Source organism: Trichosurus vulpecula, chromosome 2 (assembly GCF_011100635.1).
Source record: "Trichosurus vulpecula isolate mTriVul1 chromosome 2, mTriVul1.pri, whole genome shotgun sequence".
NCBI classification, from domain to species: Eukaryota; Metazoa; Chordata; class Mammalia; order Diprotodontia; family Phalangeridae; genus Trichosurus; species Trichosurus vulpecula.
This window is the reverse complement of record NC_050574.1, coordinates 323,429,814-323,457,643: the sequence shown is the minus strand read 5'-3', so window position 1 is coordinate 323,457,643 and position 27,830 is coordinate 323,429,814. Positions and strand designations below refer to the sequence as shown.

The window sequence follows — 27,830 nt, the reverse complement described above, 5'->3', positions numbered from 1 at the left end:
AATGGGGGGAAAGCTATGTCAACTTGTATGGAAATAAAAATATTTAAGACTATTGGGAAAGCTATTAGCTGTCAACTTCCAAATATTCAGCAAATGATTATTCGGCTTTTAGTTAATTGAGACATTGCAGTTCTCCACATTTCTTCCACTACCTTCCACCAGCATGAGGCCTAGTTTATGGCTACATCAACCAGTGGTGAGGAAGCATTAAAAAAAACTCAAAAGAATAGGCAAGAGAATTCAAATCGGTCTACTCTGCTGCTAAAAGCTCAAATAGATTTTGATGGGATGGGAGAAAAATTACAGGCCAACTTTATTCTATAGTTTTCATATCATATGTTGCTAAAAGACATGTACGTAACTTCAACTTTTCTTTAAGCTAAAAAATATCAAGGATTCCTTCAGTAAATTAAATATAAAAATGTCTCCCAACTGGGAATTTACATATAACTTTTGGACAAAGAATCTTTATTGAACAAAATTAACAAAGATTCCACGAGCTTATAACAAAAACAAAAACACCCTAATAGTTCACTATTGTTTAAACTTAGTCATTACTTACACACATAAGTAATATCTCAACCAATAGTTCAGAATAGAGCCATTTACACATGATAACCAACACATCAAGTCTTAAAATTTCACAATAACATTCAGCCAACTACCTGAGGAACAAATCTAACTGTGGAATTGACCCCTAAAAACATTTATTTTTGTACAGAGTTATTTCCATGGAAACAATCAATGCTGTTAGATAAGGCACTCAGTTCTGTGTATAAACACACACACACACACACACACACACACACACACACACACACACCCCTTCTGTCACATGAATTCTGCTCAATTTCTGGAAAGTGGCATGACCAGTGGTGCTAATTAGCTCAACAAATACTTACTAAGTCCCCATTATATAAAGAATACCATAAAGGCAATGAGGCAAACAGTAAAATTAAATGGGAAATATTCTATACATACAGAAAGTTGACAAGTTATTAAGCCATATGAAAAAATGCCACAGGAAAAAATGACTCAGGATTATTGTAAGTAAGATATGCAAATCAAGTACCATGTGTAGTCTGAGGGGATTAGGAAAGACTTCCTTATAGGTATGGCATTTGAATTTGTACTTAAAGGATGAATAGGCTTTCAGCAGATCCTGGAGAAAGTGAAAGTATTTCAATAAAAGAACTGAATCATAACAATGCAGGATGGAAAATGAGGGGAAGACAGTATTATGGAAGTGACCATTAGTCCAATTTGCCAGGAACATACTACACATGGACAGTTATGATATGTCTTAAAACCAAGAAAATATTCATCAGCATTTCTATATATTGCCAACAAAAACCAGCAGGAAGACTTAGAGACATTCCATTTTAAATAACTGCAAACAACGTAAAATACTTGGTACTTTACCTGCCAAGACAAACTCAAGAACTACATGAACACAATTACAAAACAATTTTCACACAAATAAAAACAGATTTAAACAAGTGGAGAGATATTAATCACTCATGAGTAGGCCAAGCCAACAAAATAAAAATAAAATTTTGCCTAAATTAATTTATTCAGTACCATACCAAACTGCCAAAGAACTGCTTTGTAGAGCACAGGAAAAAAAAAATCATCTACAAGAACAAAGGGTCAAGTATATAAAGGAAAACAACGTAAAGGGAGATGCTTTAAAAATACCAGATTTCAAAATATATTATAAAATGGTAATCATCAAAAAATCTGGTACTGGCTAGAAACAAAGTGGGTGGATCAGTGGAAAAGATTAGCTACATAACATACAGTAGTAAATCACCATAGTAATCTGAAAGATTCAAGCTTTTGGGGAAAGAGCTCACAATTAAACAAAAATTGCTAGGAAAACTGGAAAGCAGTTTGGCAGAAACTGGGCATAAACCATCATCTTAAGACATACAAAGATAAGGTCAAAATGGATACATGATTGAGACATAAATGGTGATATCATAAGCAAATTAGGGGAGCACGGAAAAATTTACTTGTCAGATCTACAGCCAAACAAACAGGATTGCGTGAAGGAAAATGGATAACTTTGATTATATGAAACTAATTTTGTTTTTGCACAACCAAATCAATGCAGCCAAAGTTTGAGGCATGAAACAAAAAAAAAAAATCTTACACTCAAGTTTCTCTGATAAAGGATAGGGAACCAAATCCTCAGTTGATAAAAAGTTAAAAGATATGAACAGGTAGTTTTCAGAAGAAATTAAAGCTATCTACAGTCACATGAAAAAATGTTTTAAATCCTTGTACCAACAATGCAAAGTGAAATGAGCAGAACCAAGAAAACATTGTACACAGTATTAGCAAAATTGTGTGATATTCAACTATGACTGATTTAACTCTTCTCAGCAACACAACAATCCAAGGCAAGTACAAAGGACTCACTATGGAAAATGCTATCCACATCCAGAAAAAGAAGTGACAGACTCTGAATGCAGATTGAAGCATACTTTTTTCACTTACTTTTTTTCTTTTTTTTTCTTTTGATATGTTTCTTCTTTCACAACTGTGACTAATGTGGAAATATATTTTACATAATTGTACATAAATAACCTATATCAAACTGCCTATCATTTTAGGAAGGAGGGGAGGGCATCTCAAATTGAATGTCTCATAGATGTCTTAAATTCAATAATTCTAAAATAAAATTCATTATTTTTCTCCCCAAACTCATCATCACAATTTCCTTATTGTTGTCAAGGGCATTGTCTCAAATACCCAGGCTCACAACCTTGGTGTCATCCTCAACTCCTCATTCACATTAGCTGATTTATCTTCCCTTATCTTTACCCACACCACTATTACCCTGGAACAGGCTCTCATCACCTTATGCCTGGGCTACTGTAATAGTTTTCTATTTCATCTCTCTGCCTTAAGTCTGTTCCCCCTCTAAACAATCTACTACTCAGCTGCCAGCTCCTAAAGTCCACTTCTGACCATGTGACTGCTTTATTCAATAAACTCCAGTAGCTCTTCGAGTACCTCTAGGATCAAATATAAATGCTCCATTTGTCATTTTAAGCTCTTCACAACCTTGCTCCTTCCTATCTTTCCAATAGTTCTTAGACCTTACTCCTTCAACAGCTACACTGGCTTACTTGTTTTTTCTCTCACATGACACTCGTGACCTCATGCCTTTTCTGGCTGTGCCCCATGCCTGCAAAGTTCTCTCTGATCACTTCTGCCTTATGGCTTTCCTGGCCTCCTTCAAAACCTTTTTCATAAGAGCTCATTTAATGAGTTTAGGTTGCAATGATTAGAGTAATGCAAATATCACTAAAAGGAAGTTGAACTCACCATATTGAAGGAAAAAGTTTTTATTCATGTATCTAAGGAGGCTCTATCTATAGGTTAAGGTTCTTAGTCTTTACTAATCCAAATTTGGCCTGAAATAAGGAACTGAATTAAAATTGTGAAAATTTTGTTTTGTATACTGACTGGAATTCCAAATCAATGACTTGAAATTTAAATTTCAGGTATACGTGAATTAATGTATAACTCTCCTCCCCGCTACATACACACACATCTACATGTCTATATCAATATGGCAAGAATCTGTGATTTTGTTGCAGTGAATGACATGTACTAACAAACATCACAACTAATCTATAATATATAGTCTTAAAGTGCTACTTTAAGTTTAGAGGGGTTAGGTAATTTCCCCATGGTTGCACAGCTAATGGAAGCCAAACACCGTATCTACTATATCAGGCTGCCTATGTCACATCACTAAAACAAAAGAAACTATAAACTTCTCCGACCCCAAACCACAGCAACTATATTAATTAAATATATTTAAAGGAATGTTATATCTATTTATGTATTTATATTCAAATAAAGCTGGGATCTTATTGCTTCAGGAGACCTGTCCAACACTGTAGTTCATGATCCATAGATGCCTGACCAACCAGTAGAACTATTGTTCACATCCTCCCACAGGGCTCTGCCCAGCATGCTGGAGGACTCTGTTGTTTTCTGCTGAAACTATGAGGGTAACAATGCAGTATTCTGGCTGTCCACCTCTCATCCCTCACTTACTCTTGCAATGTGACCAGTCCATCTTTTCTTTCTGTCATAAAATTCCTTTACAAATTAGTCCTACAGAGTTCCTTGTTAGGTCTGTGTTACAGATTGCAGACATTCACCATGGGTTTCTCCATCACCATTTGTGTGATATTTACCTTTCACTTTTCAAAGGCTGTGGTGCTCCAGGTGTTGCTGCCATATAACACCACTAGGAAAATACTAGTTCAGCTGTCTTTTGCTTTCATGGAGAATTTGGTGTCAGTAAAGGAGCTTCACAATTTCCACAAAACAACCCAGTCCACTCTCATCCTTTTCAATTCTGAATCCAGCTTACTGTCCATCAGTATAGTTTATCCCTCACATACATACTGGTGGAAAATCTCTAAACGGTTTCCATTCAAATGCATGATGAAATCTGAGAAGTCAACATTTGTCATCTGTTTGGTCTTTCCTGTGTGATGGACAAGAAGACTTCTTTGAATACAAATCGCTTCCAGGGGGCTTTACAATGTCTTGTGACTTGGTTTAACCAAAATAATGTCACCAGCTTTAACTGGAGCATCTTCAGGAGGACCTCATGATCTATTGGACACCCAACCTTCACTTGGCCTCCGTGATGAGTATCTTTGGCAAACATACGTCCCTGTTTTATGTCTCATCTGATATTATTAGATGGTTATTGAAAAAGAGTTATGTCTGTTGTTATATTTTTTAAGAAGTCCTGAATGATCTTGACATATGGCTTGGAAATATCTTCTTTTTTGTAAAAAAGTACCTAAAGCACTGTTTTGTTCTACTAATCAAATTGTTTTTGTGTGATCAACAAACAATAAGTACAATTTCGACCTGTATCTACCACATCTTTAATTTGTAAGACAGTAAAGAAGTGGTCCATTGTTAACTATCACTTGAGAAATCCTACTTCTTTCCTAGGAATGTGCTTATCAGGGCAATATCAATTTATATGTAGATGAAGAATAGTCTTATACATCAATAAATATTCTCTCATTCACCATTTTTTGGAACTAATAAGACTTTTTTCCGTTACTCTTTTGCTATTTACTCCACTTTCAATATCCTCACAATTGCACTTCCTAGTCTCAGGAGTGGGGAATCCCCAAAGGATTTGTTCTGTGAAGTTTGGATTCAGTTCAAGGGGTGCACTTGAGAACCTGGAATGCCACATGTGGCCTCGAGGCTGCAGGTTCTCCACCCCTGGAGAGCATGGATCTCCTGTATACAATCTCTTGTATTTATATATTGATAAACACACACTTGGGTTACTCTAGTTGCCTTACTTCTCTGCTCTCTTTAGTTCTATTTCTCCCTCTCTACAATTACTCAGGGGTCTATTTTGTTAGAATCTAAGTGTGGCAATTTGATTTTCTTGATGAAAAAGACAATTTGTTGAAAGAGTTTTTGCAAATCTATTCTATTTTTTTTTTCTTCTGTTTGTAGCGTTCTTTTCCCCTTTTCATCTCTGGATTCTATTAGGTTGGCTGCTTGGTTAGATATGTTGCTAAGCTTTTTTACACTCATTTTGTTCTTCCACTATTTCTCTTCACTTTGAGAGGATACTATTCGTAATAAATATTCTAAATAGCATCCTACTCCAGTGCCTCATTATAGAGCAGAGACAATCCTACTACCTCAAAGGATCACAAGCTCTGGCAGGCTTCACAACCACATAGGAATGGCTTCAAGGATGACCATTGTTTCCGTCCCCACCCCCACCCCAAAGAAGCAATAAAGAAACAACAACAAAAATTTTTTTCTTAATACGTGCAGCTCCCTGAACAAATTCTATAATAAAAGGTAACAGATACATGTAAAGATGGCTCATAGAAACTCCTTAAGAGAGGAAAATAATGTAGTTCATGGAGTAGGTTTTATCATATGTCCAAAGGCTAGAAGAAACATTATTCATACAACAGTTTGATCATCTGTTTCCATATAGTTGATAAGTATTTGCAAAAAGGACTGCCATAAAAATTATTTCAGTGTATGTAACAACACATTTGCAAAGATAGAAGTGTAGAAAAATGATTTAAAGAACATGATAAGACCTTCCAAATATAATCAATATACACACTTAATATACATAGTAACTTCAATGAAAATGTATGAAAAGGTGAGGACAGGGAGAAGTTTCTTCGAAAATAACAAACAACAACAACAACAACAGAAAACGGAACAGACAGGTAGTGGCTAGAGCACCAGGTTTGGAGTCAGGAAGACCTGAGTTCAAATTTGACCTCAGAGGCTTCCTAGATGTATGAACCTGGGCAAGTCAGTTAACTGTTTGCTTCAGTTTCCTCATCTGTAAAATGACATGGAGAAGGAAATGGCAAACCACTCCAGCATCTTTGCTAAGGAAACCCCAAATGGGGTCACAAAGAGTTGGTCACAACTAAAACGAATGAACAAAGCTACTGGAGAGATATGGTGAGCATCAAAAAAAAATCACAAGTAATTATATTGTCTATGTTTTAATAAAATGTCAGCAATTTATTATTGAGATGGGAAACATCCTTGAAACTACTGTCAGTGCACAGCCAAACCACTGACTTAACAGAATTAAGTTCAGAATTTATAATAAACAAAAAGGAATATTAATAATAATGAGCCAAAGGTATGGCTTACACTTAAACTGACACTAATTATAATAATAAGTTCAGAATTTATAATAAACAAAAAGGAATATTAATAATAATGAGCCAAAGGTATGGCTTACACTTAAACTGACACTAATTATAATAATTTCATTAGTTAAATGAGACAACAAGAAGACCAAAAGTGCCTTATTAAGTATACATCTAACTGACCTGCCATGTGAAAAGAGGGTCGTCCAAGGCAACACTAGGTCAGAAACTTATTTCTACATAAAGGAAGTAAAATTCCTCTCACTAAAAAGTAAAAATAAATTTGAAGGGGAAAAAAGCTTATTGGAATAGCTTTGATTACTTTTTTTATTCCACTCCCATTTGTCTTAATGAAAAAAATTTAAACAAACAAGAATTCCATGATAAAAGAAGAATGTTGACTAAGATAACTTCGAAAGTGCTTTCTAACTCTAGGATTAGATGATTCTTTATGGTGTCCATATGCTCCTACTTTGGATAACTAAAAATTTATTATTTGTTTTTCAAACGTAGTATTCATTTACTCACCATGTAGTCAAATGTCTGTATGCAGAATACTGTGCTAGATGCTGGGGTATATACAAAGTACAGATAATGTATGTCCTTATGAAAATGTCTTCAAATTAATAAATACAACTATATAGACTGTTTTGTCCAAAAAGAATTTTTCGAAACAGAACCAGAATTGACCTCTTTCAATTCACTGACAGAGGATAGCCAGTGAATAAAACAAATATCTCAGTGGAAAGTTTCCTACTCAAAGAATCATTTCCTGACTTCAAAACAACTTTTGATTTTTGATATAATAATTCAGAGAACTGAATTCAACTGACCAGTCAGAGAACAATATTTAAATAATACCTACTTCATGCAAAGCTCTGTGCCAGACACTATAATTACAGCTAACGTTAGAGATATTTTTTTCTGAAGAAGTTACCAAGAGTTAGATCAATTATCTTTTATCTCAACTTACTATTTAATAAAAACATAAACATACAATTTAGAAGTAATTTTGTAACTGTAACACAACTGTTTCCTATTTTTTGACAGGTAAATCCAATGTTACTAATCCAACATATCCTTTTCAACTAATTAATGTGCTAGAACCATTAAAGTAAATCTGCATTACGCAAATATATTTACCTGCATTGCACTTTTCCCCAATTTTACTACTTCAAATAATGTGACAGGCTCCCCCTCTCCATTTTGCTGAGGATGGCCATTAGCTCTTCCACGGCCAGCTCCCCTGATTCCAGCTTCAGAACGGCTCTTCTCTCCTGGAGACTTCCGAGGTTTCTTATTTGTAGACTAAAGAGAAGAAAGAACCAATTAAAATGAAGTACAACTGTACCTCCAATTGATACAGCAGTTGGGCACTAAAAATTTCCATCAATAAAAGCAGTAAATAGTTACTTAGTGCCTTTTATGTGCTTAGCAGTATGTTAAGTACTATTGAGGGTTAAAGAGGAGAAGCTGAGATCTCTACAGTGAAGGAATTAACATTCCAGATGCCTATAATAGACATAAGACAACAATAAGCCTTAAGAGACAATTTATATTACATGTAGCTATAAAAGTAGGGAAATGAGAAATACAACTTTTAAAAAATCTATTTCAGTGGTCACCATGCTTAAAAAAAAATTAACCATCTATATAGATGATCCTATTTGTATTAAGCTAGACTTGTCCCCAGATGACAAACACATTCAGTTATTATGGACGTAAACTAAAAAGTTAACCAAACTAGTAGAACCTATCAAACCTAGCAGTCAATAAACTCATATGGCTTTCAAGAACACCAGGTCAGCTCTATGTCAGGAGACATTAGGGAAACACTTTGTGTACAGGAGAACTATACACCTGAATGAATACTTTTTTAATCAAATAAGTTACATAAGAGAATTTGTCCCAACAACATTTTGTTACCCAAGATGTTAGCCACCAAAGAAATGTAGTCTCATTTTTTGGGGGGTCACAGGTCTTGGGGGAGGGGAAGTTTACCCATCTTCTACCCACAATCAAAGGCTATTAATATATTAAATGAATACATGTTCTTCAACTTCAGCCCCTCAAATTTTAAGTTCTGCTAAACACCACAACTCCACAGCAAGACACTAAGAAATGTGAAAGATGCTACAGCTACATTCTCAGACACTCCAACAGTCCTCTAATCTCCATGAGATAAAGAATTCCATAGCATCATTTAACATCTGCATCCTATGTTTTGCAGCACTATCCATATGGATTGCAACAGCAACCAAAATTACTGAAAAAGCAAAGGGGACTATTTTTCAACTTCATCACCCAACTTCCTACATCACAATATTCCCTTCATCACTGTGGGCATCACAAACATGTTAACCAAAATCGTTCACTCTGTCACTTCATGAACTCTTATACAATACTTACCATACTGCAAAATTTCTGTTAGAATACTTTTTTCTCCATTTTTCCTTTAATTGGTCCTCACAGCTCTACTGCTTTTTTCTCTAAGTCCAAATTTTCAGCTCTTCTATATTTAAATTATATGAAATGATTTACTTGTGTTGTGTCATTCATAGAATGTGGACTTCTTTGAAGGGAGGGCCAATTTTTGCCTTTTTTGGGGTAACCTTAGCACTTAATATAATGAATGGCAGCATTAGGTACTTGTTCACTGACTGATAGTAGCTCTCAATCTCTAGCTCACTTCCCACTTTTGGAATGGACTACATATAGTAAGTCATTTTTTATAGAACTATGAATAGAAGGGATATTCTGAGGCCAGATTTTAACAGATATTCCTTTTTACCTCAGGGGATTCTGGGCATGATCACAGGTTTCTTAAGCTAGATAACACCAACTTCAAATACCAAAGAGCCATCATTACTCAACCCAGCAAAGATATATAAAAAACAATAATAATTTAACAAATAGAAAAATGCTCTATTAAACTTTTTATGGGATAAATATAGTTGTATTATCCAAGCCAGGAAGTCATAAAGCTGAGCAAAAGAACTATAGCTAAATCTCTCTAATAAAAACGAATGTGAAAACCTGAAATGAAATCCTTTCAATCAGAATACAGCAATACTCTGACCAAATTGGATTCATAGAAGGATGCAGAGATGGTTCAACATTAGGTAAGCAATAACCATTAATTAAATGAACAAATAATAGATCTGAAAAAAATATGTTATTTCAAAAGACAGAGGAAAAGCCTCTGCTAATATGCAACATGTATTTGTTTAATTTTTTCTCTAAAGTACTGGCATGGAAGAGATTTTCTTTAATATAATGAAAATCATAACATTAAAACCAAAAGCTATCACTGTTTTGAATGGAGAAACACTACAGTTGTCCTCCCCAGCTCAAACATGGGAAAATTAAAGTTTCAATAAAATTTCTTTTCTATTATTTTCCATTTTTGTAGAAACTCTACCACCAGCAGTTAGACAAAGGAACAAAACGACAACAAAATTAAAGTACAAACATCAGGTAAATAGAGAAGTATTGTTTTTATTTGTAGCTGATATGCTAGTATACTTAAAATCCCCAAAGAATCACTGAAGAAACTAATTGAGGTGACTGCTAAGATTCCTAAGAATAGCAGGATATAAAATCAACTCCAAAATGGAAAACAATTCTATATACTACGCACAATTCTAACAAACAAAAGGGAAAAAAAGATAGAAATTCCATTAAAATAATTATTAAAAGGGAAAAAACCTTGTAGTTAACCTACCAAAACATAAGCAAAGATCACATAAGTACAGCTATAAGACATGCTTTACTGAAAATAAAGAGAGACAGATAATTGGATATTCTTTGTTCATAGTTAAGGTATGTCAATCTAAGGCAGCTAGACGGTACAGTGGATAGAATGCTGGGCCTGGAGTGAAGAAGATTTCTCTTCCCAAATTAAAATCTGGCCTCAGACACTGGCTGTGTGACCCTGGGCAAGTGACTTAACTTTGCCTCAATTCCTTAGTCTGTAAATTGAGCTAGAGAAGAAAATAGCAAAGCACTCCAGTATCTTTGTCAAGAACCCCAAATGAGGCTCATAAAGAATCCAACACAACTAAAAACAAGTGAACAACAATAAGGTATGCTAATGTTAATTGACAGATTCAAAGCTATATTAATCAAATTATAGAGAGATTATACTTAAGAACTAGACAAAATAAAATTTGAAAAAAAAATGTAATATCTCAAAGGTAATAATGAAAAAAAAAACAAACGAAGGTAGAAAGCAGAAATACAATTACCAACCAATAAATCAATCAACATGTATTTATTAAGCATATGACAGGTACAATGATGGACACTGAGTATAAAATATAAATACAAAGAATCAAACAAAACCAAATCCATGTTTACATTCTAACACACAGAATAAATACAAATAAATAGTTTGGAAACAAAAGGAAAAACCAGATGGAAGGTAATGGAAAGGTTTCATGTATAAGTGGGTGCTTAAGCTACATTTAAAGGAACAGAGTGATTTTATGGGGTAAAGGCCAGGAATTGGCCTTAATAAAGAACACAGGCACAAGACAGAGTGTTTCATATGAACAACAGAGAAGATCAGCTTGGCTGGATCCCAGAATGCAGGTGGGGAAACAACGTACAACGAATGACAGGTTGGAGAAAGATTGTGAAGGGTCTGTGGCTAACAGAGCAATTTCTGTTTTATCCTAGAAGCAACAGGGAGCCACCGGAAGTTGAGCAGAGGAATGACAAGGTGAGATCTGCACTTAAGGTAGCCAGATGGTACAAATGGATAGTCAGGAAGACCTGAGTTCAAATCCTGCCCTAAGACGCTTGGGAGCTGTACAACTCTGATTAAATCACTTTTATCTCAGGGGATAATACCAGCTGTCTCAAAGATGAGGATCAAATGAGACACGGAAAGTGTTGTATAAATATTAATGGAAAATGTTAAACATTACAGAAAATCATTTTGGCAATAGTGTGAAGGATGGACTAGAATGGGGTGAGACTGAAGGAAGATAAATTAGGTAGTCACTGAAACATCTAAATAAAAGGTGATGAGGGCTTCAAATTAGTAATCTATATTTCTGAGGCAGGATTTATATTCATATGCAAAAGACCTGGTAAAGACAGAAATGACAAGATTTGGCAACTGCTTGAATGTGGAGGGTAAGGGAATAAGGAGTTAGCGAGAATGCTGAAGTTATTAGCCTGTGACCCTGGAGTAACAATGGTGTCTTCATTAGAAATAGGAAATTTGGGGGAAAAGGTAGGTTTGGGGGCTGAGATAAGTTTTGTTTTTAGACATGTTAGGTTTGAGCTATCCCTGGAACATCCAGTTCTAAAGGTCCAATACACAATTGGCAACTGGTAGGTAGGGAAAGGTTGAAAAAAGAGAAAGAGCAAGAATTGGGGGTGGGGTGTTTAGGTCACGACCCCTTAAGTTACACTCAGATGGAGAAGACAGTGGAAGATTTTTGCATTATTGAGGAAAAAGACTAAGACCTCCTTGTCAAAGATCAGGTGAGAGTAGGGAAGTAAAGGAATGTTGAGGTGAAGAGAAAGGGATAAGAGGAGACTGACATTAAATGGCCTCAGCATTCTCAGGAAAATAAAAGTCAAAGTGCTTAGCTGAGAAAACTAGGGAAAGAGCAGGTGTGGTAAGCTTGAGAAGAGAAGAGAAAGATTGGAAAAGTGGTGGAAAGTGAGACTACGAATAAAATGGCTGTTACGCTTCAGCGAAGGCTCAATCTGAAGTTGGAAAACATGGATTTATAAAAGACTCAGTAATCTCTTCCAGGTCTTATTTATTTATTTATGGGGGGGGGGGGGGGAATATCAATTAAGTTGGGTGTCTTTGATTGAGCCTTACTAGGTGCTAAAGCCCAGGCCTAAAACCCCTATCTGTTAGGTGCTAAGTCTACGTGGGTGTGAATTGGTAACTAAGGTGGGGCTCCAGGTGGGGCCAATGAAGGTAGGTGCTAACTCCAGAGCCAATAGTAAGAGCCTAAGTTCTGGTTGCTCAGATGACGTTTCATGACAGCTGAAACTGTACAAAAAGAGAGAACAGAGTTATTTGCTTAACGCTCTCACTCCTGGAGGTGCAGGACTCTGGGCAGCCACTGTAAGGGCCTTCAGGCTGAACCCAGATGTTGATGGCTTTCTTGGTAACTATGAATTTTATTGGGTCTGTTTGTAATTTGATTGTATTTGCTCTTAAGTTCAGGGTGCTGCCTTTTTCCCCTGAACTAAGTGAATGATATTTGTATGCTGGATTAAATTGAGATTGTTAACCCCTTAACATTGCTGTCCTTAGTAAAGCAGATCAAAAGAATGTGGGCTTGCAGCATTCTGTGAGCTGGTTGTTGTTGTTTTTACACCCCCGCAGCTGCTAGCCGGATTATTGAAATGGGGGTGGGGGGTGGGGCTGGGATTTGTGTGTGGGAGAGAAAGCAGGGCAACTGGGGTTAAGTGACTTGTACAAGGTTACACAGCTAGTAAGTGTGTCAAGTCTCTGAGGCTGGGTTTGAATTCAGGTTCTCCTGACTACAGGGCTAGTGCTCTACTCACTGCGCCACCTAGCTGCCCCACTTCCAGGTGTTTTCAACAACATGAGTAGGAGCAAAAGAGTCACACCTTGGGAATAAAGTGAGGCTGAGTTTTGGTATGAGATAAGAATTAGGATAAGGGAACCAGTATACTACTATACCTATTTTTGTGGCTGATGTGGAGGCAAAGGCAGTAATCATAAAGTTTATTTTTTCCAAATTGAAAAAAAAATTAGCTCACTGGAACAGACTAGATTTGTAGGGAAAAGAAGCAATCAAAAACAATGCCCAGTATAAAGTCAAGAATAAAAATTCCTAAGGGAAGGAATCTTTTTTTTTTACAAGAACTAGTGGAAACCAGTTCAGCAGAAATTAGTTTTAGACAAACCTCTGTAATCATGGACAAAAATAAGCTCAAAAAGAATATGCAACCTGAATATAAAAGGTCATGCTATCCCCCACCCCCCCCTTTTTTTTAAAGAGAAGACAAGCTCAGTTCCTTTTCGCAATCATGGTCTGGGAAAGAATTCCTAACTAAACACAAGGTTAGAGGACATTACAAAAAAAAAAAAAAAAACCAGGTAATTTTGAAAACGTAAAATTGCAATGTTTTTGCAGAAATAAAATGAATGAAAAATTATCAAACCAAAAACATTTACTAAGGAAGGAAACAAGCATTTATTAAATATCTACTAGTGCCAGGCACTGGTGCTACGGACTTTAAAAATATCATTTCATTTGATTCTCACAACAAGCCTTCAACGTAGGTGCTGTTGTTATCTCCATTTCATGGTTAAGGAAACTGAGGCATACAGAAGTTAAGTGAATCTCTCTGGGTCACACGTGTCTGAAGGCAAATTTGAACTCAAATCTTTCCAGACTCAGCACTCTAAACATGCTGCTACCTTATTGCCTCTAAGCTATTCTACTAAGCATCTAATATGCCAGGGATTGTTCAATGACAAAAGAAAAGAAGAAAACCTGCCTCAAGTACAAGCTAATGTCAAAGGTTCCTGGAGAATAAAAACCACCAAAGCCAGAAAAACCACCACCTAGCACTCAGAGAACAAAAACCACCAAGAGGTATAAGACACTGAACTTGAGGATCTTAGAAAGTAATTATCATGTCCAGGCTGGGAGTAAAGAAGAGTGAGAGCTGACAGTGAGAGCCTTTAGCAAGGAGTTCAGCTGGTCCTTCACAACCGTATAAACAACACGTATAAACTTTCTACTCCAAGATCCACAACTCTGCAATTCTACAACCTTATCTCTTCCTGTACCTCACTCCATTTATTCTTTAGCCTCACCACAGTACAATGTTCACTCTTTTCAGCCACACCCCATCCCCTTCCTCAGACTATGGTATCAGCCCAGACCTCACTTTAGTCTTGAAACAATCTATAGAATTCTATAGAATTAATTCTATAGAATTAACCAGGTCAGTTCTCTATTCTCAAATATGACACCCTTTTTCATCTACTATTGCAACAGCCTTATAACTGGTCTTGCTGCTTCAAATAATCTCTCTCTACATCCTTCATTTAAGCTGTAAAGAAAATTTTTCTCAAGTTTATATCTCACCATGTACCCTCCTACAGCATGCCTGCTCAATAAGCACCTACATCTTCTTATTACCTCTAGGATCAAATATAGAGTCCTCTGTTGGTACTAAAAGCTCTTCATTACCTGAACCCTTGCTCTCTTTCTAATCTTCTTAGATTTTACTCTTTAAGAACTAATCACTCCAGCCTACTCCCTCACTTGGGAGTTCATTATACCAAGGAACGAATGAATGAAAAAAACAATTATTAAGCACTTACTATGTGCTAAGTCTTATCTTCATCTAAATCAAAGGAAAAACTAATACAGAAAGTAGCACTGTTAGGCTAAGGGGCAGCTAAAGAGGAAAGGATCAAAAGACAGAGAGTGATATAAGACAAAGTGTAGGAGATAAAGAAAAAGAAATAGAATAAAAGAGTGGGTCAGACAGATTCACAAAGAAGAGGTCAGAGGTTACAGGGAGGAAAAAGTCAGAGACAAAGAAATAAGATAAAGGTAGGACAGGGTATGTACCTAGAAGTAAATCTATTATCCTTATTTTCCAATAAGACCTGCAAAACTGTGTTATTTTCCCAGGCAGGATCAACACCTATAGACCTAAACCTACCTATATTTAACAAGTATGAATCAGATCAAGAGATACATAGCTAAAAAAAAGAAAAAGTAGAGTTTTTTCTGGGAGCCATATTTCTCTGCTTAGTAAGGTTATTAATTATTTCCTGAATGAGACAGTTTCTGGGCTTTTGACCCTCTCACTGTGGCCATTACCTTACATTAATAAAACATTTTAATGATATAGTTCTAATCAGCATCAATGTCTTTAATTTTTATCAATTTTTCACCCTTCAGTATAAAAAGTATGTTTTAAAAGGACAAGACAGAACAATTGTAAACACAAGTCGGTTACTTTTAGTGTTTCTTTGATTCTGAGCTAATCTTGAACTGTGCTCCAATAAACTGGAAATGTTTTCTGCATCAGCAAGCTGTTGTTTCATATGTACTCAGATATGGTCAGTTATGTTTTTTGTAATGCTGCTTTGTGCTCACAATGTTCAATGTCTTCAGATTCCTTGAAAAAAAATATTGATGATGTACAGATAGGAGCTTTCACAGAAACTGAGTAGCCTTTGGACTACTTCATTTCTTAACACCTAACCATATTTTCCACTGTGTTTTTTTTTGTTGTCATCTTCTATACTCACCTAACAGTAGACTCACCAAGTTTCAAGGTATATGAAGACTCATTAAAAGGATGTTATCAAGTTTTTCCACATATTCTCTCTAATTCCTTTCAACAGATATTTGAATATAACATGTAAACTATCTTCTTGGTGGGCTCCTTTTGAGGGTTTTTCATGAGCATTTCAAGGCGGAATGAGGAAGCAGCCCATAAAACAATGCCTCTTTTTACTTCTGTGTTCATGCTACAATCAATTCCTCTCTGTATTCACCTTTCCAAGATGAACTAATGAGCTCTATCCCTGCAATTTTGTCCGCTAGTTTTTATTCACAAGTACAATGTCAAAATGGGTGTGATTCAGTGCCTCCAGCAATGTATGAACACATTGGTTTGACAGATGAAAATCTCATAGTAAGATCACCAACAGTTAAATGATTTGTATAGGACCGGGAGCCAAGATGGCCACGTGAAAGCAGCATCTGACGGCAGCTCTCTCACAAGTTCTGTCACACACCTCTAAAAAAGTGAATCTAAGCAGAGCTGAGAGAGTCAGAAGCCGCTAGCAGTCTGAGTGGGGCAAATTTCCAAGGGAGGAGAGGCTGAAAGGTCGATGGGATGGATCTGTAGGCTGGGAGAGCACTTGGCATGCGGAGCCGCACCAGACAACACCAAAGCAGAAGCAGCTGCGGAAAGCAGCCAGCGATCCAGGCTGGGAGAAAGTGGAGCGCCCAAAACTGGAGGAGATCCCCAGGCCTCCCAACACAGGATGGGAGTCTGTCAAGGCAAGGAGAGGCAGCAGCACAATGCCGCCGGTCATGAGACATCTACTCCTGAGGCTTGCAGCCCAAAGGTTTGAAACTCACCTTCTTGAACTTCCAGGAGATAATGGCCAAGTAAACAACTCTAATCCCTCCCTCTCTGACCCAGAGAATTCCTCAGAAAAAATGCTGGAATAGAGGAGACAGAAGTGGGGCTTCAATGGCGTAGCAGTAGGAGTTCCTGAGTCTGAGAGGAGCGGAGCCAGCAGGGGGTCAATACCAGGAGCCCAGACGTACCTTTGCACAGCCAGGGGAAGTGGCAGACACCAGCACAGAGGACAAACAGCTGACACCACTGCCAAAGAGGAACAGTGCTGGAGAACAGCCCCAGGAGGAAAGGAGATTTCAGGCAGCCAGACCCCTCCCTCACACCTCAGGAAACTGAAGGCTATAATACACAAAGCCAGTAACTAGACCCACAAGTCCCACAACAAGAAACCTGGGACAGAGATCTGTAAGCCCCAAAAGCTAACCAACATGAGGAACAACACGAAAAAAACCGAGGACCATTGATTCTTTTTATGGAGACAGGGATGATCAAAATACCAATTTGGAAGAGGGTAGCACTGACACTATACCCACATCTAATACCTCAAAAGGGAATGTGAACTGGTCTCAAGCCCAAAAAGCAATACTGGAAGAGCTAAAGAAGGAATTTAAAAACCAAATTAGGGAGGTAAAAGAAAAAAATGGAAAAAAAAAACACTGACAAAATCAAGTCTTTAAAACATAAGATTGGTGAAATGGCTAAGGAGATTCAGAATTTAAATAGAGAAAATGATACTCTGAAAGGTAAAATCAACCAATTGGAAAAGGAAACTCAAAACAAAATGAAGACAACAACTCATCAAAACGTAGAATTGAGCAAGTGGAAGCTAATGATTCTATGAGGCATCAAGAAGTAGTAAAACAAAATGTAAAGAATGGAAAAATAGAAGAAAATGTGAAATTATCTGATTGGAAAAACAACTGCCCTGGAAAATAGATCCAGGAGAGACAATTTAAGAGTTATTGGTCTACCGGAAATCCATGATGAAAAAAAGACCCTTGACAGTATCTTTAAAGAAATTATCAAAGATAACTACCCAGGGGTCCTAGAACTAGAGGGTAAAATAGTCATTGAAAGAATCCACTTATGACGCCCTGAAAGAGATCCCAAATTGAAAACTCCAAGAAATATTATAGCCAAATTTCAGAATTACAAAGTCAAGGAGAAAATACTGCAAGCAGCCAAAAGGAAACAATTCAAATATCATTGAACTATCGAAAGGATCACCCAGGATCTTTCAGCTTCTACATTAAATGACAGGAGAAACTGGAATATGATATTCTGAAGGGCAAAGGAGCTGGGACTACAACCAAGGATCAACTACCCAGCAAAATTGAGCATAATTTTTGAGGCAAGGAGAAGGACATTCAACAAAATAAGGGAATTTTAGACCTTCCTGATGAAAAGGCCAGAACTCGTTGGAAAATTTGATCTCCAAATACAAAACTCAAGAGAGACATAAAAAGGTAAGCAGGGGGAAAAACCCCCACAAACCTTATTAATCAATAAGGGTAAATTATTTATATCTCTATATAGGATCATATCATCTTATATATGTTTTACATACACACACACACACACACACACACACACAATCTTGAGAATAGTACAGTTATTATGACAATTGAAAGGCACGCACATAGACTGTGGATATCTGTATAAAATAACTGATATAAAGAGAAAAAACATAATTAAGAGATGTAAAGGGAGGGTTATGGGAGAAGAGGTAAGGAGGTAGTAGAAGAGGCACAAAAACACATGATAGTAGAGGGAAAGAAAGGAAGGAGAACAGCAGTATTTGAGCTTTACTCTCCTCAGATTTGGTTCAAGAAGGGAACAACATACCCCGAAAAGTATAGAAATCTAACTTGTCCTACAGACAGTAGGAGGGGAAAGGGGAAAGAAAAGGGAGGAGAGTGGCCAGGAGGGAAGAAGTACCAAGTGGAAAACAGTAAGATAAGGGAGGGGAATCAAGAGGAAGGGTAAAGTGAGGAAGGCAGAGGTCAAAAGCAAAACTTTGTTGAGGAGTGGAAGGAGAAAGGGAGAAATAAAAGCATAAACAAGGGGGAAACAGGATGGAGAAAAAGACACAAAGAGTATTCATAACTGTAAATGTGAATGGGATGAACTCTCCCATAAAACGGAAGTGGGTAGCAGAATGGATGAAAAACCATAATCTTACAATATGCTGTTTACAAGAAAGACATTTGCAACAGGGGGATACACACAGGGTAAAGATAAAAGGCCGGAGTAAGATATATTGTGCTTCAGCTAAAGTAAAAAAAGCAGGGGTAGTAATCCTAATCTCAGACAAAGCAAAAGTGGAGATGGATCTAATTAAAGGAGATAAGGAAGGACACTACATCCTGCTAAAAGGCACCATAAACAACAAAGCAATATCACTGTTTAACATATATGCACCAAGTGCTATGGCATGCAAATTCTTAGAGGAGAGGTTAAGGGAGTTACAGGAAGAAATAGACAGCAAAACTATAATAATGGGAGACCTTAATCTCCCCCTCTCTGAACTTGATAAATCTAACCTCAAAACAAACAAGAAAGAAGTTAAGGAGGTAAACAGAATTTTAGAAAAGGCAGATATGATAGACCTCAGAAGAAAACTGAATGGGGATAAACAGGAATATACCTTCTTCTCAGCGGTACATGGCACATACTCAAAAATTGACCATGTACTAGGGCATAAAAACCTCACAATCCAGTGCAGAAAGGCAGAAGTAGTCAAAGCATACTTTTGAGATCATGATGCAATAAAAATTATTTGTAATAAAGAACCATGGAAAAATAAGCTAAAAATTAATTGGAAACTAAATAATCTAATTTTATAGAATGAGTGGGCCAAAGAACAAATCATAGAAACAATTTATAACTTCATTCAAGAGAATGACAGTAAAGAGACAACATACCAAAACTTATGGGATGCAGCAAAAGCAGTTCTTAGGGGAAGTTTTATATCTCTAAATGCTTAAATGAATAAAATAGAGAAAAAGGAGATCAATGAATTGGGCACGCAACTGAAAAAGCTAGAAAAAGAACAAATTGAAAATCCCCAATTAAATATCAAATTAGAAATACTGAAAATCGAAAGAGAGATTAATAAAACTGAAATCAAGAAAACTATTGAATAAATAAAACAAAGAACTGGTTTTATGAAACAACCAACAAAATAGATAAACCTTTGGTCAATTTGATTTTAAAAAAAACAAGAAAATCAAATTACCAGTATCAAAAATGAAAAGGATGAATTCACCTCCTGGGAATAATTAGGAATTATTTTGCCCAATTGTATACCCATAAATTTGATAACCTTAGGGATATGGATGAATATCTACAAAAATATAAACTGCCCAGGTTAATGGAAGAGGAAGTAAAATTCCCAAATAACCCCATCTCTGAAAAAGAAATTGCACAAGCCATCAATGAACTCCCTAGAAAAAAAATCTCCCCGGCCAGATGATTTTACATGTAAATTTTATCAAACATTTAAAGAACAATTAATTCCTATACGTTATAGACTATTTGGGAAAACAGGTGAAGAAGGAGTCTTACTAAATTCTTTTTATGACACAAATATGGTACTAATACCTAAACCAGGAAGAGTCAAAACAGAGAAAGAAAATTATAGACCAATTTCCCTAATGAATCATGATGCAAAAATTTTAAATAATATTAGCAAAAAGGTTGCAGCAACTTATCACTAGAATAATACACTACGACCAGGCAGGATTTATTCCAGAAATGCAAGGCTGGTTCAATATTTGGAAAACTATCAGTACAATTGATCATATCAACAACAAAACTAGCAGAAACCATATGATCATCTCAATAGATACAGAAAAAACCTTTGACAAAATACAATACCCATTCCTATTAAAAACACTAGAAAGCATAGGAATAAATGGAGCCTTCCTTAAAATTATAAATAGCATCTATCTAAAACTATCGACAAGCATTATTTGTAACGGTGATAATCTAGATGCATTCCCAATAAGATCAAGGTGAAACAAGGATGTCCATTATCACCCCTACTATACAATCTGGTACTAGAAACATTAGTTGTAGCAATAAGAGAAGAAAAAGAAATTGAAGGAATTAGAACAGGCAAAGAAGAAACTAAATTATCACTTTTTGCAGATGGTATGATGATTTACTTAGAGAATCAAGTAAAAAACTACTTGAAATAATAAACAACTTTAGCAAAGTTGCAGGATATAAAATAAACCCACATAAATCCTCAGCATTCCTATACAGTACTAACAAAGCCCAACAGCAAGAAAGATTAAGGGAAATTCCATTCGAAGTTACTGTGGACACTATAAAATATTTGGAAGTCTATCTGCCAAGACAAACCCAGGGCCTATATGAACATAATTATGAAACACTTTTCACAAAAATAAAGACAGATCTAAATAAGGAGAAAAATATCAGTTGCTCATGGTTAGGCCGAGCTAACATACTAAAATTGACAATTTTACCTAAATTAATTTATCTATTCAGTGCCATACTAATGGAACTACCAAAAAATTATTTTACAGAGCTGGAAAAAATAACCAAATTCATCTGGAACAACAAGAGGTCTAGAATATCTAGGAATTAATGAAAAGAAATGCTAGGGAAGGTGGTCTAGCCACACTGGATATTAAACTGGACTATAAAGCAGCAGTTATCAAAACTAGCTGGTACTGGCTAAGAAACCGAGTTGTGGATCAGTGGAACAGGATAGGTACACAAGACACAGTAGTCAACAAATATAGCAATGTGCTCTTTGGTAAACCCAAAGAATCCATCTTCTGGGCTAAGAATTCACTATTTCGCAAAAACTGCTGGGAAAATTGGAAAATGGTATCACAGAAACTGAGCGTAGACCAATATCTTACACCATATACCAAAATAAAGTCAAAGTGGGTTCATGATTTAGGAATAAAGGCTGATACTATTAGCAATTTGGGAGAGCAAGGAATAGTTTACCTATCAGATTTATGGGAAAGCAAAGAATTCATGACGCAAATAGAGATAGAGAGCATTACAAGATGCAAAATAGATAATTTTGGGGCAGCTACGTCGCACAGTGAGTACAGCACTGGCCCTGGAGTCAGAACCCGAGTTCAAGTCCGGCCTCAGACACTTGACACACTTACTACCTGTGTGACCTTGGGCAAGTCACTTAACCCCAATTGCCCTGCCTTCCTCCCCTCAAAAAAATAATAAAAAAAAAAAACAAAATAGATAATTTTGATTATGTCAAATTGAAATGTTTTTGTATTAAAAAAGTCAATGCAACAAAGATAAGGAGGGAAGCAGAAAATTGGGAGAAAATCTTTACAACTAGTGTCTCTGATAAAGGCTTCATCTCTAAAATATACAGGTAACTGAGGCAAATTTATAGGAATACAAGTCATTCCCCAATTGAGAAATGGTCAAAGATATGAACAGGCAGTTTTCAGAGGAAGAAATTAAAGAGATCTATAGGCATATGAAAAAATGCTCGAAATCACTACTGATTAGAAAAATGCAAATCAAAATAACTCTTAGGTACCACACTATCCTGTCAGATTGGCTAACATGACAAAACAGGAAAATGATAAATGCTACAGAGGATGTGGGAAAATTGGAACATTGTTACATTGCTGGTGGAGCTGTGAACTGATCCAGCCATTCTGGAGAGCAATTTGGAACTATGCCCAAAGGGCTATAAAAATGTTCATACCCTTTGACCCAGCAATACCACTTTTAGGGCTGTATCCCAAAGAGATCACACAAGTGGGAAAAAGACATATGTACAAAATATGTACAGATATGTACAAAAAATTTTATAGTGGCTCTTTTTGTAGTAGCAAAGAACTGGAAATCAAGGGAATGCACATCAAATTGGGGAATGGCTGAACAAACTGTGGTATATGAAGGTAATGGAATACTATTGTGCTATAAGAAATGGGGATGATACAGACTTCATAATAACCTGGAAAAACCTACACAATATAATGCTAAGAGAGTGAAGCAGAACCTGGAAAACATTATACACAACCACAGATAGATGGATTCTGTGATGACTAACCCTGATAGAGTTTGCTCTTCTCAGCAATACAAGGTGCAAAGACAACTCCAAAGGACTCGTGATGGAGAGAGCTATCTACATCTAGAGAAAGAACTATGGATTCTGAACACAGATTGAGACACACTTTATGCTAGCCCTTTTTTTTCTTTTTTGGTTTTGTTTTGTTTTGTTTTTTTGTTTTATTTTGTTTCTTCTTTCTCATGATTCATTCCATTGGTCATAATTCTTCTTTACAACTTGGCTACTGTGCAAATAATTTCAATGCGAAGTTATATGTAGAAGATATATTGGATTCCATGCCATCTTTGGGGGGGGGGGGAGAGAAAATGTGGAACTTAAAATTATATGGAACTGAGTGTCATAAACTAAAAATAAAAAATCTCAAAAAAATGATTTGTATATTATTTTTAAAAACAACTATATTATTTATCTTCTCATTTTTTTTCTTCACTGTTTTTGCTACTAGCACAAGGGATATTTAAAGAGACTGTATAGGACACTCAGGGCATTTGGCACCTGAATTTGTTGGTGGGGTGATCCAACCATTTTGGAAACCAACTCAGAACTATGCCCAAAGGGTATAAAACTGCCCATACACTTTGATCCGGCGATACCACTTTTAGAGCTGTATCCCAAAGAGATCATAAAAATGTGAAAAGGACCCACATGTACAAAAATATATGTAGCAGCTTTTTTTGTGGTAGTCAAGAATTGGAAATTGAGGGGAAGGCCCATCAATTGGGGAATGGCTGAATAAGTTGTGGTATATGAATGTAACCGAATACTATTGTTCCATAAGAAATGCTAAGCAGGCAGACTTCAGAAAAACCTGGAAAGACTGAACTGATGCTGAGTGAAGTGAGCAGAAACAGGAAAACACTGTATGGAAAACACTGTATACCTTAACAGCAACACTGTGCTGACCAACTTTGATTGCCTTAGCTCTTCTCAGCAATGCAATGATCTAAGACAATTCCAAAAGACTCATGATGGAAATGCCATCCACATGCAGAGAAAGAACTTTGGAATCTGAATGCAGATCGAAGCATACTATTTTTCCTTTTGGTTCTAATTCTTCTTTACAGCATGACTAATGTGGAAATATGTTTAATATGATTGTACATGTATGGCCTATATCAGACTGTATACCATCTTAGAGAGGGGAGAGGGGAAGGAGTGGGAGAAAATTTAAAACTCAAAATCTTATAAAAGTGAATGTTGAAAACTAAAAATGGATAAATTTTTAAAAAATAATCTCTGTAGGATTACATGCTGTCAATTATTTTTGTGGGTACATGTATAGTCTCCCTAATGAGACTGTAAACTCTTCAAGGGCAGCAACATTCAGGTAGTCTCTCTGTATCAATACCACTTAAGAAATAGTAGGTCCTTCGTAAATATTTGAAGATAAAATAAATAGTGAAGAAAAGAACAGTAAGCAAAGAATTAAGTCAAAAAAAAAAAAGGCACCAGAGGGTGAAAAAGAAGACACTAGAAGGGTTTTTTAGACATAGCTCAGCAACCAAAGAGAACATAGTGTTGGGAAGTTAACCAGTTTAGCAATTTAAGAAGAAAAATCATTTAGAGGGAGATTTCTGGTTGTAGGAAAAAGGCAAGAAGCAGTTAGGACAGTGTCACATACACAGCAAAAGTTACCATAGACACTGTAGTTAGTAATTCATTTCCTCAAGGATAACAGATCTAAGTGACTTGAAGGAAGGTGGAAAAATGGGAGAAATTAGGCTAATCAATCAATCAGCTCACTGTTATTAGTGCTTACTATATGCCAGGCAATGTGGTTGGTGTTAGGGATACAAAGATAAAAATGTCTCCTCAAAGAGGTAAAAGGAGAAATAATATGGGCATTACATACATATAAACAAAGCACATTCAAAGACACAACAGATAGAAGGAACTAGGGTCAAGAAGAGAGCTTAATCCTGTTACTGTACAATTTAGCTGAAGTTTACCCATCTACTAAAGTGACAGTCTAAGACCTCCCTTGGCCACAAATCTGCTTACTATAATATAACGTATAAGTAGTTTATATAAAAGCCTAGCTGGATGTGGCAATTAAGGTCAGTGGTTTCCAAACTGGAAGCTGTGGCATGACTCCAATGAGCATATGATTAACAAACTAGAGAACAGGGAGATAGGCTCATCCGGTGCTCCCTGATTGGTCAATTTGGGGTCAGATTTCAACACAACCACATCTATTCTTCACCCATTAAAATCTGCTATTCCCCGATTTACTCTCTTTCTACTGCTATGCAAGGTCCTGAACTATTCCTTTCTGCCGTCAGCACAAACCCCTCAGTGCAATTATAATGTAACTCTAACCTGAGAAACCACAGGAGTAGCTGTAGAGGTGATATTTGGAAAATCTTTACCACATGCCCAGGCTGCTTAATCCCTTCCCTCCCAGATCAGGTTTAGGCTTGGGAAAGCACTCACAGAAGCCAGGCTCTGCACTGGAGAGTAACAGCTAAAAAACCTCCCTATGTCCTTTCATTTTGGGTGGGAGAGAGTGCGTGGCACGGGATGAGCAGACAGATGACTCTGATTTACATCACAAAAATAATTCCCTTATCTTACCCCTAAAAGCAGCCTTCTTACGAATTTTTCTACTTGTGTTAAAGTTAACACCCAGATTCACTTTCATTCACCCCAATTTCTAAGCAGTTGCCATATACTGTTTTTCCTATCTCCACAACTCTCTGGCTCAGGGCCTAATCCTCTCTCAGAATCCTAACTGATCTCTGAATCAAGTCTCTCCCTACTCTAATCCATCTTCCACATACTGACACAAGTGATTTTTCTTAAATAACAAGTCTGACGATGCCTTCTGCCTATACGCTAAATTCCAATGGCACCCTATTATCAGTATGGTCAAATATAAAGTCTTTTGTTTGGTTTGAAGCCAGTTAGAACTTGGCTCCAACCTAACATTTCAGCCATGTTTTATATCACTCCCTTCCCCGAATACTACGCTCCAGCCATATTGCAGTTCCTCATACTCATACGGAAACACAACTAAAATATTCATACAAATAGGAAATCAAGTTACGGTATCATTCAGTCAGGCAGAACTAAGGAAAAAAAGGATAGCTTTATATTGAAAACCTTCTAAGGAACTGAAATTGCATACAATTCATTTTGCTTGTTTTTGCATTGTATATGGTGATTATCTACACCAGAGGTTCCCAAACTTTTTGGCCTACTGACCCCTTTTACAAAAAAAATTACTCAGCACCCCTTGGAAATCTACTTTCTTTAACCTTTAAACAGTTTTTTTTTTTAATTTGCATCATTAAAAAAGATACAAAATATTTTTCTTAAAAAATGATGCATCTTAAATTTAATAATTCATTGTAAATTTGTGGGGTTTTCCTGCATTGAAATTTTGATGATGCGATATTGCGTCATGTAATGGTATAGTATTATATTGTAAACAAGTCATTACAGGCACATATTCCTGCTGATGTATGCTGGGCTTCCTGACAACGTCCAACATGCTTACCTGCTAATATCTGCTTAAGACCTGTCAGAGGACTTGACCGCTGATCAGTTATAACTTGTATTTTGTGTGTTTATCTGGAAAATAATGTAATCACTGTAACTTTAACTCTGTTATACAATAGATGAAACATGTATGAACGGTTTTCCAATTTTTTTTTCTCGTCTTCTTTCCTTATGCTTCCACTGCCCCATTATTTTTATTCAATGCCCCCAGCTTGTGGCCAAGGCTACTACAATCCCTGGATTGTTCAAGCGCTGCCCCCTCAGAGGGTGGTATCTCCCACTTTGAGAATCTATGAATTCTACATGAGTGCGATAGTGAAGACCTCTCATAAAATCTAAATCTCAGCTTTTCTGTAAATTGAGAGGAATAAATAAAAGTGAGGACTTCTCATCAGTTTGACACAGGAGGCATCTAACTGATGACTAGGTCTGAGTTTCAAGTCACTAGAAATCACCTGACTTATAGGAATCTGAAACTTAGAGCAGCCTGACCCCCAATTGCCACCTCAGCACGAGCCTCCACAAATAAGGACAAAGGTGTTTTTCTGAGCTGGTATTGGCTAAATTGTTTCCTTGTTCCTTGCACCTGGGGTAGATTTCTACTTTAAGATTGTGAGCCTAAACTCCACCAATGAGAGTAAAGGTCAGTGGTGGGTGGGAGTTGTTTGCACTAGGGTATATATCAGAGCTCTGCTTTCTGTGTGCCACCTTCTCTCCCTACCAACAGTCCGTTGGTTGGAGATGCCCTTTCTCTCAAGTTTGTAAATAAAACTCCTCCTTTTGGCTTCTACCTTGGGAAGTCTCTGATTGTTACTGAAATAAATAAAAGTTGGATGATTCTGTCCCACACATACACAAAAAGAAATATAACCCCTAACATGGAGCTTTTATGTATACTGACTGAACTTTGCCAAAAATACTTCAGCTGACTTCTTTCTCTGCTGCTGCTTCTACCTTTTCCCACTGGGAATCTCCTCCCAGAAACTCCATTTTGAGGAAGTACCCAGACCCCCCCTTCCATCACCCTATCATCATGAAATTCCTCTCAGAGCTTTCCTTTATGTGAATTTTCCAGCTAACTCTCTTATCTTCCTTCAACAGCTCTGCTAGGTTTGGACTCCACAGACCATTATGCCCTACCCAGAGTAAGCTAACTATCTGAAATATCACCATGCTGATACACTCAGTTTTGGATATTCAACACCTTCTGAACTTGCTCAGCCTCCTCTCCCCTCTCATTGGGTTTCTGGGGGATAACAGCACTAAACTATCAAAGCTTAGAGCTGGGATCTGAAGTTTCCAGATAACACTCCCCTTTCTATCATTGGCTGTGCTGGGTTTGGTCTGCAAAGAACATAACAATCTCTGGTGCACCTTCTTCTCCCCCTCTCCCCACTGCT

General features: G+C 36.7%; 1 protein-coding gene across 1 annotated transcript in view; it reads right to left on the bottom strand.

Moving 5' to 3' along the window:
- Positions 1-27,830, bottom strand: part of STAG1 (stromal antigen 1) — a 376,851-nt gene that overhangs the window by 218,710 nt on the left and 130,311 nt on the right. Inside the window, exon 4 of the mRNA XM_036742693.1 lies at positions 7,851-8,015. Coding sequence (XP_036598588.1) covers positions 7,851-8,015 — 165 coding nt within the window. The remainder of the gene's footprint in view (positions 1-7,850; positions 8,016-27,830) is intronic.